Below are 17,963 nucleotides of genomic sequence, written 5' to 3'. Positions count from 1 at the left end.
TCTCTCTCCCACCCACAACTTCAATAAAGAAACAATGAAACAAAAGAACAACAACAAAATAGAGGGCCACCACAATCAAAGAGAGCGCTTTATTTTCAATATCAGTCATCCAAGGGGGCATAACCTAGACGAGAGAGGAGTCAGGGACCTCTAGAGCTTGAGATGATCATCTCTATCTTTGGATATGCAAAGGTGTTGCCAGTTGAAGAACAGGTGCAGAATTTTTCTGAAGGATAGAGAAGATAGAGCTTGGTCTCTGAAGAAATACTCTCCTATTCCTCTCTTTCCAAACTTCCCAACACAGCACTGCTATTAGTTGTTTGGCTGCCCGCCTCTGAGATGCTGGAAATTTACTCACTCTCCACCTCAGCCACAAGTCCGTAGAGTTGCTGGCCAGCCTGAATGTTTTAATTGAACTTTGAGAGCAAACCAAATGGACCGAGAGTGAAGGACATCTCAGTAAAAGATGGGATATGGTTTCAGCTGGCGCCCCACATAAGACACAGCTTACATTGTTAGGCCATCCTTTCTTGGCAAGTACTTCCTTCGTGTTTATGATCTTATTCTTCAATGCAAGCCACAAAAAAAAAAATTTGACTTTCTCTGGGATGCGTGCTCTCTAGATGGTCTTGGCTTTCGGGCTTGCTATTAACAAGAAAAGCCAGCCATCTATGCAGAAGAAAGGAGACTTCGGATCCAAGACACCCATCTCAGCAGAAAGCCACGTACAAGGAGCACCTCAAAAAGAAAATCCTAAGACAGAGAATCGAAAGCCTTCTCAAAATTCAATTTGCAAACAGTCCCTTTCTATCTAAATATTCTATACTGAATAATCATCTTATGAGCATCTAGAAAATTCTTGACAATAAAATGACCTTTGATAAATGGAGATTGAGAGACATCAATAAGCTGTGGGATAGAATGGCTCGGCGGTCGGCAAGCACTTTAGTTATAATCTTGTAGAGGTAGTTTAGAAGGCTGATAGGTCTCAAATCTTGGGCGGTGAGGACAAATTGTTTCCTGGAAATGAGGGTGATATAGGCAACATTCAATCTAGAGAGCTCAAGAGATCCTTTGTGGAATTTTGTTATATTTGGCTCCAAATTATTCTTTCTTTATTTGTCTCCCATGACAGTTGGGAATTCTACATCGGCTGAATCTCTATTTTGAGAAGGATTTCTTCCTTTATAAGGTGGCCACGGGCATCTTTCTTTTGTGACAGAGGTTAGAGCGGGCGGTGGTTTTTCTAGGGCTTCTTGCGCGGGCTTGTTTCTTGCTTGTTTTCCCGTGCAGATTTTGCTCTCTGGCCGATCTCTCGCCTGTGCCTCTTGTGCGCGGGTTTTGCTCTCTGGCCGATCTCTCGCCTGTGCCTCTTGTACGGGGTTTTGCTCTCAGGCCGATCTCTTGCTTGTGCTCTTGTGCGGGTTGCTTTCTGGTTTTTTACTGTTGGTCTTCGACTGGTGGTCTACCTCTCTTCTTCCTTCTCGGTTTCACGGATGCCTTGTGCTACTTCGGTTGGTAAGGAGGTATCATCTTGATTTTTGCCGAGGGTTGAGGAAGGTATCTTCATCTCAGGTATTGTTTTATCTTGATCTATTGCCGAGGCTGAGATTGGTTGATCCGATTGGATCTTGGTTGCCTTCTATTCGATATTTTGTCGCCTTCTTGTTGGTTTCGGATAAAGATATTTTATACCTCATATTGTACCTATTTTTCAGGACGAATTTATAGTGGATTGCTCTTCCTCCCCGTGGATGTAGGCCTCTTGTTCCGAACCACGTAAATCTTGGTTCTTTGTCTTTGTTTATTTATGCCTGCAATGTGTTTGGTGAATTGTCTCAAAGAAATTAGATATTAGATCACAAGCCTAGATCGATCCTATCCGGTGCGCGTTGCTTCAACAATTGGTATCAGAGCACTTGGATGGCTGGTGACAAGAAATCAAGTTTCTCAATGGCTAATGATCCGGTGTCTGTCTCTCACTCTACCACCATCAGGCATGAAGTGGCCGTCTTTGATGGCACGAGAGATTTTTCACTATGGAAGGTAAGGATGAAATACTTGTTGGTTAAAGAAGGTGTTGCAAAAGCCCTTAAGGGTATGGATTCAATTTCGGGAGATAATAAAGCTGTTAAAGAAGAGATTAATGAGAGAGCCCTAGGAACCTTGTTTTCAGGTTTAAGTGATAAAGTCCTTCGTAATGTTGTGGAACTAGATACAGCCAAAAGTGTATGAGAAAAACTAGACAGTTTATACATGGAAAAATCCCTGACTAATAGATTATATTTGAGGGAAAAATTACACACATTTCGTATGACAGAAGGAACTTCACTTAAAGATCACTTGGATGAGTATAATAAGCTCCTGCTTGATCTAGTAAATGTTGGTGTCGATGTAGATGAAGAAGATAAGGCTTTGATTCTTATTTATTCTTTGTCCAAGTCCTTTGAGCATATTACCACTACCATGCTTTATGAAAAAGAAACAATAAGTCTTGAAGAAGTAGAAGCTACTTTGTTATCCAATGAACTTAGATTAAAAGTACAGCTTCGGCGTCAGGCTCAGACTCCAGCTCAAGGTCTTACTGTTAGAGGTAGAGATGAACAGAAAAAGGATGGACAAGGTAGGAGTAAGTCCAAAAACAGATCAAAGTTTAGGCCCAAAAGATCAGGTATTTGTCACTATTGCAAAAAGCCAGGTCACTAAAAATCTGAGTGTAGACTTCTACAATCTAAAAGGGAAAAGGAACAAAAGGATAAAGGAACAATCTCTAATACAGCATCAATTGCAGTTTCTTCAGGAAGTCATAGCAGTATATCAGATGATGCAGTATTCACAGCTGCATGCAGTGTTAGTCATGCTGACACTTGGATAGTGGACTCTGGAGCATCCTTCCACATGATACCTCACAAGGAATGGTTCTTTTCCTTTAGATCTTGTGAAGGTGGTACTGTTCTTCTTGGAGATGATGGCATCTGTAATATAGAAGGTATTGAAACAATTCAAATTAAATCAAATTCAAATACCATGGTGATATTGGATGATGTCAGATATGTTCTTAAATTAAAAAAGAACCTTCTCTCAATACATGCCTTTGACAGAGCAGGATATAAGGGCAGATGGGGTAGAGGATCTATAACTATCAACAAAGGGGTATTAACTTTATTGAAAGGTAAATTAAGTGGCACCCTTTACTACCTGGATGGCAGTACAGTTGTTGGTCAGGCATCAGCAGTACAATCTTCTCTTGAGCAGTTGACACATTTATGGCACCAGAGACTAGGACACATTTCAGACAGAGGTCTACAGGAGCTGAGCAGATGTAGTCTACTGAGAGGTCACAAGATTGGTGCACTTGGATTCTGTGAGCACTACATATTTGGAAAACAACACAGAGTCAGCTTCACTACAGGCGTGCATAGGACAACTGGTATATTAGACTATATTCATTCTGACCTATGGGAATCTGCCCCAATAATATCCAAGGGTGGATCAAGATATATACTTACTTTTATTGATGATTACTTCCGAAAAGTCTGGATATACACCATTAAAAATAAGAGTGATGTATTTGAAACATTCAAATGGTGGAAGTCTATGGTCGAGAGGCAAACTGAAAGGAAGGTGAAAACTTTTCGGACTGATAATGGTTTAGAATTTTGTTCTACAGAATTTGATGACTTTTGCAAGTCAGAAGGTATTATTAGACATAGAACAACAGTGAGTACACCTCAACAGAATGGCGTGGCAGAATGCATGAACCGGACACTACTAGAGAGAGTCAGATCTATGCTATCTAGTTCTTGACTAAGTAGAGATTTTTGGGCAGAGGCCGCACACACAGCCTGCTATATTATAAACCGATCTCCAGCATCAGCATTAAGCATGAAGACTCCGGAAGAGATGTGGACAGGAAGACCTGCAGACTATTCAATACTCAGAATCTTTGGGTGCCCAGCTTATGCATATGTAAAAGATGGAAAGTTGAACCCCCGGGCTAAAAAGTGCATATTTATTGAATATGCATATGGGGTAAAGGGCTATAGATTATGGTGCATAGAACCAGGATCTCAAGGATTTCTAGTCAGCAGGGATGTGACATTTCATGAAACAGCCACTGCTTCAAGGCAGCTACAGCCTAATTCTTCTCAAAGTGATCAGGATCGGGGTCAGCAGGATAGGAATGTTGTAGATATTGATCAGACTGTTAAATCACAACAACAACAGATAGATGCACAGATTCAGACTCAGGAGGAGGTGACATTACAAGATCAGGATCAGATTGAGAGTATTGCCACTCGCAGACCTAAGTATCAGATCAGAGCACCTCAAAGGTATGGTTTTGAGGATTCTGCTTGTGCTGAGTTAGTCTATTATGCTCTGAGTGTTGCAGACACCATTGGTGATGAGCCGACCACATTTCAGGAGGCCATTAGTAGTTCACGAGCTGATAAATGGACCATGGCTATGGTTGAAGAACTTCAGTCTCTAGAAAAGAATCAGACTTGGGAGTTAGTCAAATTACCAAAAGGTGAAAAGGCAATTGGCTGCAAATGGATCTTCAAAAGGAAAGAAGGAGCCACTCCTCAAGATTTTAGATATAAGGCCAGGTTGGTAGCAAAGGGATACAGTCAACGGGAGGGTATTGATTACAAGAAGGTATTTTCTCCTGTAGTCAAATACTCATCTATCCGTGTGTTACTTGCTTTTGTTGTTTCTCAAAATCTGGAGCTGGAACAACTAGATGTTAAGACAGCCTTTCTTCACGGTGATTTAGAGGAACAGATCTATATGCAACAATCACCTGGTTTTAAGGTTTCAAATAAAGAAGATCATGTATGCTTACTCAAGAGATCATTGTATGGTCTCAAGCAGTCTCCAAGACAGTGGTACCGCAAATTTGACAGATTTATGGTCGACCATGGATACAGTAGATCTCCATATGACAGTTGTGTGTATCACCAGCAGCTTTCAGATGGGTCCTTTTGTTATTTGTTATTATATGTGGATGATATGCTAATTGCAGCCAAAGACATGTCAATCATCCAGAAACTGAAAGCCGAGCTCAGTACTGCATTTGATATGAAGGATCTTGGACCGGCAAAGAAGATACTTGGGATGGAGATTATTCGTGACAGGCAGTCAGGTAGATTTTTTCTTACTCAGCATAGTTATATTGAAAAAATCTTGGACAGATTTGGTATATCTACAGTCAAGCCTGTCACTACCCCTTTGCCAGTCATTTTAGACTTTCTGCCAGAGACTCTCCTCAGAATGAGGATGAGGAGAGATATATGTCTAGAGTGCCATATGCGAGCGCAGTTTGCAGTATCATGTACGCGATGGTCTGCACTCGACCTGATATTTCACAGGCAGTAAGCGTAGTAAATAGATATATGGATAAGCTTGGAAAGGCTCACTGGTCAGCTGTGAAATGGATACTTAGATATCTGAAAGGCACTTCTAAATTGGAATTGATATTCTCTACACAGAGTAATTGCATAGTTACAGGATTTTGTGATTCATATTATGCTTGTGACTTGGATAGGAGAAGATCTTTGACTGGATATGTGTTTACTCTTTCTGGATGTGCAGTCAGTTGGAAGGCTACTTTGCAGTCTACAGTTGCTTTATCTACCACTGAAGCAGAATATATGGCATTGACAGAGGCAGCAAAGGAAGCTATTTGGTTAAAAGGGTTAGTACAGGATTTGGGTCTCAAACAGGATTGTTTAGACATTCATTGTGACAGTCAGAGTGCTTTGCACCTTGCCAGAGACCAGATGTATCACGAACGAACAAAACATGTAGATGTCAGGTATCACTTCATCAGAGATCTGGTAGAGAAAGGTGATGTCAGACTTCAAAAAATTTACACTGCCCATAATCGAGCTGACATGTTCACTAAACCAATCCCTACAATTAAGTTCAGAAATTTTCTGAACTTGATTGGAATAAGCATTTGGTAATGCCCTGCGGGGCTTGTGGTGAGGAGGTTATAAATTTTTTTTCCACATCTGATATAAAAGATACAATATTTATCGCAAGGAGGAGGATTGTTATATTTGGCTCCAAATTATTCTTTCTTTATTTGTCTCCCATGACAGTTGGGAATTCTACATCGGCTGAATCTCTATTTTGAGAAGGATTTCTTCCTTTATAAGGTGGCCACGGGCATCTTTCTTTTGTGACAGAGGTTAGAGCGGGCGGTGGTTTTTCTAGGGCTTCTTGCGCGGGCCTATTTCTTACTTGTTTTCCCATGCAGGTTTTGCTCTCTGGCCGATCTCTCGCCTGTGCCTCTTGTGCGCGGGTTTTGCTCTCTGACCGATCTCTCGCCTGTGCCTCTTGTACGGGGTTTTGCTCTCAGGCCGATCTCCTGCTTGTGCTGGTTGCTTTCTAGTTTTCTTCTGTTGGTCTTCGACTGGTGGTCTACCTCTCTTCTTCCTTCTCGATTTCACGGATGCCTTGTGCTGCTTCGGTTGGTAAGGAGGTATCATCTTGATTTTTGCCGAGGGTTGAGGAAGGTATCTTCATCTCAGGTATTGTTTTATCTTGATCTATTGCCGAGGCTGAGATTGGTTGATCCGATTGGATCTTGGTTGCCTTCTATTCGATATTTTGTTGCCTTCTTGTTGGTTTCGGATAAAGATATTTTATACCTCATATTGTACCTATTTTTCGGGATGGATTTATAGTGGATTGCTCCTCCTCTCCGTGGATGTAGGCCTCTTGTGCCGAACCACGTAAATCTTGGTTCTTTGTCTTTGTTTATTTATGCCTGCAATGTGTTTGGTGAATTGTCTCAAAGAAATTAGATATTAGATCACAAGCCTAGATCGATCCTATCCTGTGCGCGTTGCTTCAACAAATTTATTCAGGAGAATCATTATATCATCACCAATGGAGCTTCAAAATTTTTAAAGAAAGCAAAAGAAAATCCATCGGTTCCGGTGCTTTCAGACTACTAAAGTAGAATGCTGCTTTCTCTACTTCATTGTGAATTCTTTGATCAGATCCCCCAACTCCACAGTTGGATCACCATAGATAAGATGCCAATTGATCTTAATTGAAGGCATAGTAGCATAAACAAAGAGATTCTTAAAGAACCCGTAGAGCTTGGATGAGATTTTATGTTGATCTTGGAGCTCAACCCCATCATCTAGCGGGGATACAATTTGGTTCCTTCTCTTCCTATTCCAGAAAATTTTATGGAAAAAGGAAGTGTTACTATCACCTTTTTTTAGCCATGTGATTTTCGATCTTTTATACAATATTGCATTGTAGTAAATATAAAATATTATAGTTAATATAATATTTTATATAATAAAATATTAATATAATATAATAGTATTATATTAATTACTAAATGTACATATTTTACCATAATATTAAAAAAATATTGTATGATAATATAATTTTATGATATAATTTTATAGTACTGTAACAAATATAGTTGATAATACAAAATTATATTTAGGATAAATCTAAAATGATGAAATGGGTACAAAGAGTGAACATAGGCTATTCCAAAATGGACATGGAATAGTATACATACAAAAAAATGGGCACAAGAAAGTTTGACTAGGCATAGCCTATTTCACATATATGCCATTTTCTGAATGGTGTTCTCTGGCATAAGTTCTTATTCTAGGTCTTATGTTCTTACCAAACACCATCTTAATATTTTTTGTAATGGCAACCGGTTTATTAATTGGCAACTGCATGCTGAAGATTTTTCAAATTATGTAGTTAGCATTATCATGACGTGTTTGTTGAGGTTTAAAGCCCATGTGGCAGCTCAGTAGCAAGCCGGCCCAGGACACAGCAGCAGTAGGATAGGCCTGGCCCAGACCAATGTGAGAGTGTAGCCCAATGCAGGCGCATGCGGATGCGCATGGGCCAATCCAGCGGATGCACAGGCACAGCGTACCACGGCTCATCGTGTTATTGCAGTTCACAGGAGGGTGCATGGACCGAGCCCCATTTTTCTATCATTTCTCGTGGTCCATGGTGGACCAATGCCGCGATCAGACGACTTATCTTCCTCCCGGTGAAGATTCAACGATTGTGGGAATTCGACTGATTTTAGGGTATTTCAGGTGTTTTTGATGCTCGTTTTCGCCCATTCGATAGAGATCTGATGGTAGGCTTCAAGGTTTCAATATAACAATGAAACAGAGTTCTATTTTGATGCAATTTGGCATGATTTCAAGTTCTATTTAAAGGAGACCACTGTAGGGTTCAATAGTACACTGAGAGCAGAAAATAGAAAGCATTGAGATACTTTTACAATGAGGTATAGAGAGGCGTGAGACTCCTTTTGAGAGAAAAGAGCGTGCTTTTTTCTTGTATAAAAGAGTCTGAATGATTTCTTATACTTCTATCAATTTTATACTTCTTATGTCATGAAATTTAATAGAAGAACATCGAGGAGATCTTGTCCATGGACGTAGGCAATAATTAGGTCAAACCACATTATATCTGATGTCTTTTTTTTTCTCTTATTTTATTGCTTGATTATCTTCCTTTTATTTTGCATTCTATGTTTGTCCAAGTTATCTTTTCTCTACAAGACGATATGTATTTTCACTGTGCTTGTGTGCTGTGTGGGTTGAGGTGTGCTCGGTTACCTCTCAACCAATCCTTTTAGTTTGATATCAGAGCAAAAAGATTTTTTATAGTTAGTTTGATTTGAAACAATGACGATAAAGTGACGACAACGAAATATGAGATACTAAGATTTGATGGATCAAACTTTGCATTTTGAAAGATGAAGATGCAGGTGATATTGATCAAAGATGATTGTGAAGTTGCTCTGCAAGAACAAAAATACTAACTATAAGAGATGACGGATGGACAATATAAGGAGAAAGATAAGCTGACAATGACGAACCTCTATTTGGCATTGGATGATTTGGTATTGTTTAATATCAAGATAGAGACTACTGCAAAAGAGGTTTGAAAAAAATTGAAGAACCTCTATGAAGAGAAATCTTTGATGAATAAAATTATTTGAGGTGACAATTATACAATCTAAAGATAAAAGATGGGCATCAGTTCAAGAGCACTTGAGTGTATTCAATTTCATTGTGAGCAAGCTTGTGACCCTGGATGTCAGAATTGAAGATGAAGAGAAGACCAGCATTATACTTTGTTCTATATCGGAGTCTTGGGATAATCTCATTATGAACTTGAATCACGTTAAACCCTCAAAATGGAGTCAGTTGTTGCATTATTGCTTACAGAAGAGATGAAGCGAAAATCTAACCAAGAAAGCTCTTTAGGAGAGGCCATGGTAGCACAGGAAAGATCTTTAGAAAGGAAACATAGTGATCGAGAGAAGACAAGATCTAAATCCATGGGTAAAAAGAAGATAAAATGCTGGAATTATGAAAAATCAGAGCATGTAAAGAAAGATTGCCAGACTAGAGGAGTTGATACAAAATTTGAATCGAAAAACTTCCAAGACGATGTAGCAGAAAGTAAAACTGGTTCGGCTACTTTGAATAACGGAGATGCATTGAGGATATTAGAGAGATCCGAGCTTGCACATCATTAGATTTTAGATCCAGGGGCATCTTTTTACATGACTCCTTTTAGGGAGTGATTTCATACATACAAAAAATGAGATGGTGGAGTTATCTATTTAGATAACAATACCACTTGTCCTATAACTGGAGTGGGAGATTTTCGGATCAAGATATTTGATGGTATATATTCGAATGATTTCTAATGTACGGTATATTCCTGTACTTCACAAAAGTCTACTATTACTTAGAAAATTTTGTAAGCAAGGCTTAAAATTTGTTAGAGAGAAAAATCAATTAAAAATATCCAAAGGATGTTTGGTGGTGATAAAGAAAGTGCAAATAGGTGATCTTTATAAATTGATGGGCGAGACTCAGATGAGAGAGGTGGCAATAGCAAGTGCAAAGATGGTATCTCCGATGATTTGACATCAATGTTTAAGATATATAAACGAGCACAGGCTACAATTATTATCAAATAAGGAGCTTCTTTCGGGTACAAGTCAGCGACAATGAAATTTTGTGAAGATTAATCTATAATAAATAAAGAAGGATCTCTTTCTCTTTATCATAGCAGCAAAGTAAAAATTTCTTTGGGAGTCGCCCGATAGGTCATTGGGCAGGTGTTCCTACTTCATCTCCTTTATCAATGACTATTCTCGAAAGACTTGGATATACATATTAAAGTAAAAATCCGATGTTTTTAAGATCTTCAAGAAATTCAAGGCTCTGATGAAAAATGAAAAGGGTTCGAAAATTAAATACTTACGTTCGGATAATAGAAGGAAATATTGCTCCAAGGAGTTTGAGGAGTTTTATGCGAGCATGAATTCGATGATTACTCATGATTCCAGGACACCACAGCAAAATGGTGTGGCAGAGAAGTTTAATAGAACATTCATGGATAGGATCCGTAGTATGTTGAGTACTGCAAAACTTGACTAGAGATTTTGGGTAGAGGCTGTGAGTACGGCTTGTTACTTGATCAATCAAGCACCGACAAAATCACTTGGATTGAAAATTTCAGAAAAACTATGGAGCGGCAAGCCAGTAAATTATTCCCATCTTCGTGTCTTTGGATGTGATGCATATGTGTGGATCCCAAAAGAGAAGAAGACAAAGTTGGACAAGAACTCTCGGAGGTGCATCTTTCTTGACTATGCTAAAGGAGTAAAGCGATATCGATTATGGGATCCTACTACCCACAAGATCATTGGTAGCCGAGGTGTTGTTTCCAATGAAGAATCTTTTCAAGGCATCAAGAAAAAGCAAGATGATGAAGCCATTACTTCTATCGAGTTCTTTGATGTAGGCGATGAGGTGCAAGCAAGCAAGCACAAGTAAATGACAAGATAGTGATGATGAATCGGGTGCAAAGTCTCCACAATCACCTAAAGATGCTATCTCACCGAAAGAACTGCCAACGAAGTCCGAGCAGCCTAGAAGGATCATTAGATCTCCTATCATGTATGATGACTATATCACTTTTTTTATTACTTTTGCTAACCATGTTTGTGCTTATGTTGCTTTGGCAAGGAGGACGAGCCGACTTCATATAGGGAGGCTTGTGGGTCTACTAATGTAGGAAAGTGGCATTATGCTATAGAAAAGGAGATAGAATTACTTCAGAAGAACAAAAATTGAGAGCTTATAGTTCTATCAGATAGGAAGAGTCCGATCGGATATTGATGGGTCTATAAAGTGAAGAAAGATACAGACAAAAATGTGGAGAGGTTCAAAGCATATTTGGTGATAAAAAGTTATGCTCAAAAGTCAGAAATTGACTTTGATGAGATCTTCTCATCGGTGGTTTGTCTCACTATTATTCGGTTGTTTTGATGATCGTGATAGTCATGAATTTGGAGCTCGAGCAGATGGATGTAAAGATGATTTTCTTATATGATGATTTGAAGCAGGAGATCTATATGACGCAACCTAAAGACTTTGTCGAAAAAGGCAAGGAGTTGGTTTGTCAGCTGAATAAATTATTGTACGGTCTCAAACAGATACCAAGGTGTTGGTACAAGCGATTTGATTTTTTTATTGTAAGTTTGAGATTTGATCGACTAGAGGCAAATCATTGTATATATTTTTGCAGTTATGATAATAGGAGCTTCTGTATCTTGTTGTTATATTTGACGAAATGATGGTCGCAAAAATAGCAAGAGTTGAATATCAGATCTAAAACTCAGTTGGCTGGGGAGTTCGAGATGGAATTAGGAGCCGTGAATCAAATACTCAGGAGAAGATGCTACGGAGAGGAAGGATAGGAAGGTCTGGCTTTTACAAAAAGGATATGTAGAGAAGATTCTGCAGTGCTTTAATATGCAGAATGTGAAGTTGGAATCTATCCCATTTTCTATTCAATTAAAACTGTCGGTCGAATAATCACCTAGTATGGAAGTGAAAAAGACTGACATGGCCGATTACCATATTCATCAGCAATAGGGAGTCTTATATTTGTCATGGTATGCACAGGACCAGATATTGCATAAGCAGTGGGAGTTGAGCTGGTATATGGCGAATCCAGATAGCGACCATTAGAAAGCAGTAAAGTGGATCCTCCAGTATCTGAGGGGGACGACTAATTCTTCACTTTATTATGGTTCAGCGGGTTTAGAGTGTATTTGGTATGTGGATTCTGATTTTGCAGGATATCAAGATAAGAGGAGATCTACCACAGGCTATGTGCTCTCCATGGCGGCAGTGTTATTAGCTGGGAATCTAAGCTTCAATTAGTGATGGCACTATCAACGACAAAAGCAGAATATATTGCAGTGGTATACACATGTAAAAAAGCTATCTGGCTTAAGAGGCTTCTTAAAGACTTCAAGATAAAGCAGGATGTAATGAGGGTGAATTATGATAGTCAAAGCATATTGCACTTAGCGAAAAATCTGACATTTCACTCTCGGACGAAACACATTGACATTCGCTATCACTTTGTAAGAGATGTGATGGATGATGATCTAGTCTCGTTGTTGAAGATTCATACTAATGCAAACCCAATGGATGTGTTGACGAAGCCGGTGACTCGAGAGAAGTTTAATTGGAGCAAAGCTTCTCTCGATCTTGAAGCTATGTGAGGAGTGAGAGATTAGCAAGGCCTCCAGGGATGATGTTCTTTGGAGTTCGGCACATGTCTTCAAGTGGGAGAATTATTGAGGTTTGAAGCCCATGTAGCAGCCCAACAGCAAGCCAGCCCAGGACATAGCACCAGCAAGCCAGGCCTGGCCCAGACCAACGCACGAGCGCAGCCCAACGTGGGCGCGCACGGACGTGCACAGGCCGGCCTAGGGACGTGCAGGCGCGGCGTACCATGGCTCATCGCATTGTCACGGTTCATAGGAGGGCGTGTGGATCAAGCGTCCATTTTTCTATCATTTCTCCGGTCCATGGTGGACCGTTGCATGACCGGACGGCTTATCTTCCTTCCAATGAAGATCCAATGGTTGATGGCGAATGAGACTAGTTTCAGGGCTGTTTCAAGTGTTTTTGGCGCTCGTTTTGCCCGTTCGATGGAGATCTGACAGCAGGCTTCGAAGTTTCAATACAATAAAGAAACAGAGTCTGTTTTGATGCAATTTGGCCTGATTCAAAGCTCTATTTAAAGGAAGCTTCGGTAGAGGTTAGTAGTACACTGAGAGCAGAAAACAAAGAGCACCGAGATGCTTTTACAGTGAGGTATAGAGAGGCATGAGACTCCTTTTGAGAAAAAAGAATGTGCTTTTTTCTTGTATAAGAGAATCTAAGTGATTTCTTGTGCTTCTATCAATTTTGTACTTTTATGCAGTAAATTTAATAGAAGAACGTCGAGGAGATTTGTTCATGGACGTAAACCAACAATTAAGTCGAATCACATTATATCTGATATATTTTTTTTCTCTTATTTATTATTGATTATTTTTTTATTTTACATTCTATATTTATTTAAATTATTTTTTTATAAAATAATTTATATTTTTATTATGTTTGTGTATCATATGATTGAGTGTGCTCAATTATCGATTCTTTCATTTTTAAAATCATATCCAGTGACCAAAAAATTTCCGTATAAAAGATTGCAGATAACTCAATCATGAGCCAGCAGCCACTCAGTCAATGCCTCCTGCAACAAAAATCTCAACCAGCAATGCAGTGTACGAAAACCGTGTCATCTCTCTTTACTACCAAGACATCCTATAATTAATAGAAGAAATGAATGTATGGATTCATTTGAGCATAAGTCCATGTAAGCATAATCCAAAAATTAAGAAATACTTAACAAGAGGTGAAGTCGAAGTTTCTATCAAGGATAGGGTTCCTACTAACCGGATGAGTGAAGTCAAACAGGCTAGATTTTGTTGTATTTTATTGTATATATCCCCCATTATAAAGTGCCATAAGACGATCAGTAACTGAATGGTTCCCAACTAAATAAGTTTGAATTATTATAAACAGCCAAATTATATGCCAGCGTGTCGGATCAACATGAGGGTTGCCTTGGATGCCAGAGCCAGCCGCCTTTTTCCTCAGGTCAGCCATACAAAACCAAGTGCTGGCACATCAAATCGCTTATGGACTTGAACTTGTGGACTTATACAATAGCATGAAGAGGGTTTGGGAAAGCAACAATGAACATATGATGTCCTTATTTATCAGAAGCAACAAGGTTATCTCTCTCAACTGGAGATACTGCTCATATTTGGACACCTTTATCTTGAAAAGTCTATGGCTTATTTGGCAGTGACAATAAGAGTTTCCACGGCCATAGATTCTGTCCTACCCACCTTAAAATGGGGCATCGAAGAGACTTGAAATGCAAGGCCTTGCTCTCTCCCGGAAAGAACTAAGAAAGTTGGTGGGCATCCGCATGGAAGTTCTCTTGTGCTCTCACCAGCCAACCTGCACTCCTTTACCCAGCAAGAGCTACAACTACACGATACGTGGGTTTCAGAAATCTAGTTCGTGAAAGCTACATCCACCGACCGTTTTATTCGACGTGGAACAATCGAACCATTGGGATTCTGAACATGTTCAGGTTAAGTAAGGTAAAAAAAAGAGAAGTTGTGCACGTAGTGCCCACTAAATAGCTTGGAATCCCCGCATCGACTCTTCGAACCGTGTTGCCCAAACGCGGTTTCTAGTGGGTATAGAATATATTAATTAGATGCTTAATGATCAAGAGACTGTGGAGGACCGAGTTTTTTCTGAGACTCTTTATAAAATCTTCCACCTCTCAGTCCCTCTTCTAAAAGACAAGGAAGAAACCTTACGACTGGATGGCTGAAGTCACAACCCCTTATTCCACTCATCCCTTCCCACCACCACCAAGTACCAATCCTTGTCATCTCCTTCCCTTTACATCCATGTCAATCCAAGGCCAGCTTCTTGAGGTCACAGGTGAGTTGCTGATGATTCTTTCAGACTGAAAGGAATCATAATTCTTTCTAACTCTGCAATCTTTTTGATCAGTGGTTAGCTGCAGCAAACTGAAAGACACAGAGTGGATATCGCGGCAGGATCCCTTCGTCTGCCTTGAATACGCCACGACGAAGTTCCGCACCAGGACCTGCACAGGTACTTAGGATCAATTGTGTGTTGGTGATTTCTTTGGGAGATTTGTTTGAGATTGAACAACAATGTATGCAGATGGAGGCAGGAACCCTTGCTTTCAGGAAAAGACTATGATTCCCCTCATCGAAGGCCTCCGCGAGATCAGCGTCGGTGTCTGGAACAGCAACACCATCACCTACGACGACTTCATCGGCAGTGGCAGGTAAATAAATATTCACTTTTCTACTGAACTTTCTTTTAAAAGGAAAACAGAATCAAAACCTAATTCAATGTTTCAATGTTCTAACCTCAGGGTCCAGCTGCAGAGGGTCCTCTCTCAAGGCTATGATGACTCTTCTTGGTCACTCCAATCTAAATCTGGAAAGTAAGACCTCCAAGCCTCTCAAATCTAGCTATCATCCCAATTCTTCTCTTGATGCATGACTGATTCCCCTCGCTGCAATCTCTCCTCCACAGGTACGCTGGCGAGGTAAAACTCATCATGCATTATGCAAATGCAGGCAAAGCACAAGTAATTCCTATCTCTACTCGAACTATAATTTCATGATCAGTCAATGCATGCAGACAACAAACCTGAAGCCATAATTTCTTATTGGCAGAAACCTTCCAAGGCTGAAGCTCCAATGATGGGCTATGCACTGACTGCTCCTGTGTACAATCCAGCAACTCAGTATGCTCCTCCTTATGCACCCCTGCAATCAATGGCTGCTCCTTCTTACCCTCCGACAGGCGCTTACCCTGCAGCAACTCCTTACCCAGCAGCATATCCACCCCCACCATGTCTGCCACCTGCTAATCCTGCTCCTTATCAGCCAGCAGCATACCCTCCTCCAATGCCACCAGCATATCGAACTGCAGCATATCCACCCACTGAAACATACCCACCAGCCATTTACCCCCCTCCACCACAAGCCCAACTCTGTTATCCACCAGGTAAATAAATAAATAAATAAACACCACTCCCCTGTTTCGACATCATTGAAAGAAAACATGTGCATAATAACAATTGTGTGAAATTTTTTGTATGCAGCACCTTACCGAGGGGTCTATCCACCACCACCATATTGATGAGAGAAGGAATGCAGTTGCGGCTGAGAGTTCAGTGTTGCTAGTTCAACTTGTACAATGCTTGATAGGAAGTAGTTTATGAAAGATTTGCGATTGTCTTTTTCTACTTTGTTTTCAAAAATGCTTGTTTGCCGATATAAATGGGAAGCCAATTAGTACAGGATTACTGCTATCAAAATGGAAATGATGTTACAACCAGTTTCTCGAAATGTATGTGTGATGACATTTTTTTTTATATCACAATCCATCTTTCCTAGCAAGGGCAGCGATAATCTTTTGCAACTCGAATATTTCATCCTCTCTCTGACAGAGCTCCTCTTTCAATTTCTCAATCTCTTTAACATGCTCACAGTGATGTAAACATGTCCGTTGCCTTTTTGAATCCTTGGTCTCATCTTCTGAGTGCTGCCTTCTTGGGTCACCATTCTCATCTGGTGCCCGCCTCTTATTTGATAGATCATGTCCATTGAGTGGAGCAGCAGCTGTCATCCTTCGAACATACAAGCTGATGGTTTTGCCAGAGCTAGTTTGTAAGAAGATGTGCTTCTGAGGTCGACCACTGCGGTCCTGGATGTAGAAGAAAGGAAAAAGATTTTTAGTATTTTAGCAAAATCATGGTTCTCATGAATGGCTTCTAGAAGTTTCTTTGTTGTAGCATCATAATTATTGTTGAGAGAGAGAGAGAGAGATAGAGATTAGTGTGAGGGCCTGCTCAATGTCCAATCACATGGTGGTATCTCCCACCAAGAACAGAAGTTGTTGAGAGAATCATATCAGCTAAAGTTTGAGGTATTATGGGAGGTTGCCCATATCTCTAAATCCCTAGTTCAGATAATGGAATCCAGTAGAAAGATAATTTTCTGTAGCTTGCCGTACTACCATAAAACAGCATGAATAATTTCTATCCAGACACATTTTTGGCTATGAGATATATTACAACTCATTTAACCACTGTGTTTTCAGTGAAATCTCCTCAACTATCCCAAATTACAAGAAACACTATTCACATGACTCTGTTCCCAAATTAACATCAATGCGCTTGGATCATCCTTACATATTAATTGGCATCTAGACTCAGTTTAAATCCTCTCTAACCACAACATTTAACCCATTGTAGCTAAATTGAAGAACTGCCTACACTAACCTGTCATGCCTATTTCATAATACCCCTATTCCCATTATAGCTCTAGTATCACCAAAACCGATGCAAATAGCCTGCAAAATTGGTGCTGTCCCTCATAAGCCTCTGTCAACAGACCCTCCTCTTTAAACAGGATTCTGAAAAGAAATGAATGATAAAAATAATAAAAGAGCATCACCTAGAGTTAGATGAGGTCAATGTGGCCATCCAAATAAAATCAACCTTGAGTGGAAGGTAGAATGGGGGCAATGCTAATTAATTAGACTTAGATTTTCCCTTAGATAATAAATTTTAACATGTCTACCATTAATCAACTGATCAAGCCTTCATATTAACAGATGCAATAGTACAAAAAGAGTGTAATCACAACTTTGGCTTACAACAACAAGAATAAAATCACAATTACAGCTTAAATTTAGCCTGGAACCTGGTTAATCTCTATCAAGCAAGCGAAAGCAGTTCTATTGATCAGTTCATTTTGAGAATTAATTCTAGCATGCTGGATAGATCAAAAATGTTCATTTTCAATTGTCTAAAAATATTATAAGTTACATACTTGATCTTTTTAGAACACAAGAATCAAACTTGTGATTGGCTTTATGCCCATCTTACATGTGCATATTGACAAGTCCCAAAAAAAGATAAGGGAATCCATAGCACCTCCAACCACT

General features: G+C 39.7%; 2 protein-coding genes across 4 annotated transcripts in view; one reads left to right on the top strand and one right to left on the bottom strand.

Annotated features, from left to right (window-relative positions):
* Positions 1–14,065: 14,065 nt before the first annotated feature.
* LOC105049533 (small RNA degrading nuclease 1) overlaps positions 14,066–17,963 on the bottom strand; it is a 13,826-nt gene continuing 9,928 nt past the window's right edge. Inside the window, exons 12-16 of one of the 3 annotated variants that reach the window (XM_073261485.1) lie at positions 16,122–16,718; positions 15,657–16,002; positions 15,371–15,544; positions 15,179–15,267; positions 14,066–15,078 (exon numbers count right to left, since the gene is read on the bottom strand). In XM_073261485.1, the coding sequence (XP_073117586.1) occupies positions 16,389–16,718 (330 nt within the window). In that variant the 3' untranslated portion in view covers positions 14,066–15,078; positions 15,179–15,267; positions 15,371–15,544; positions 15,657–16,002; positions 16,122–16,388. 3 annotated transcript variants of the gene reach the window in all.
* On the top strand, positions 14,775–16,315 carry LOC105049534 (uncharacterized). Its single transcript, XM_010929205.4, has 7 exons — positions 14,775–14,909; positions 14,982–15,086; positions 15,159–15,285; positions 15,376–15,447; positions 15,540–15,594; positions 15,683–16,016; positions 16,114–16,315. Exons 1-7 carry the CDS (start codon positions 14,789–14,791, stop codon positions 16,149–16,151), a joined length of 852 nt encoding a protein of 283 aa, XP_010927507.2. The 5' UTR covers positions 14,775–14,788; the 3' UTR covers positions 16,152–16,315.

The sequence above is a fragment of the Elaeis guineensis genome, chromosome 8 (genome assembly GCF_000442705.2).
Source record: "Elaeis guineensis isolate ETL-2024a chromosome 8, EG11, whole genome shotgun sequence".
Lineage (NCBI taxonomy): Eukaryota > Viridiplantae > Streptophyta > Magnoliopsida > Arecales > Arecaceae > Elaeis > Elaeis guineensis.
The sequence above is the reverse complement of the archived record's forward strand: the minus strand, read 5'-3'. Positions and strand labels throughout refer to the sequence as shown.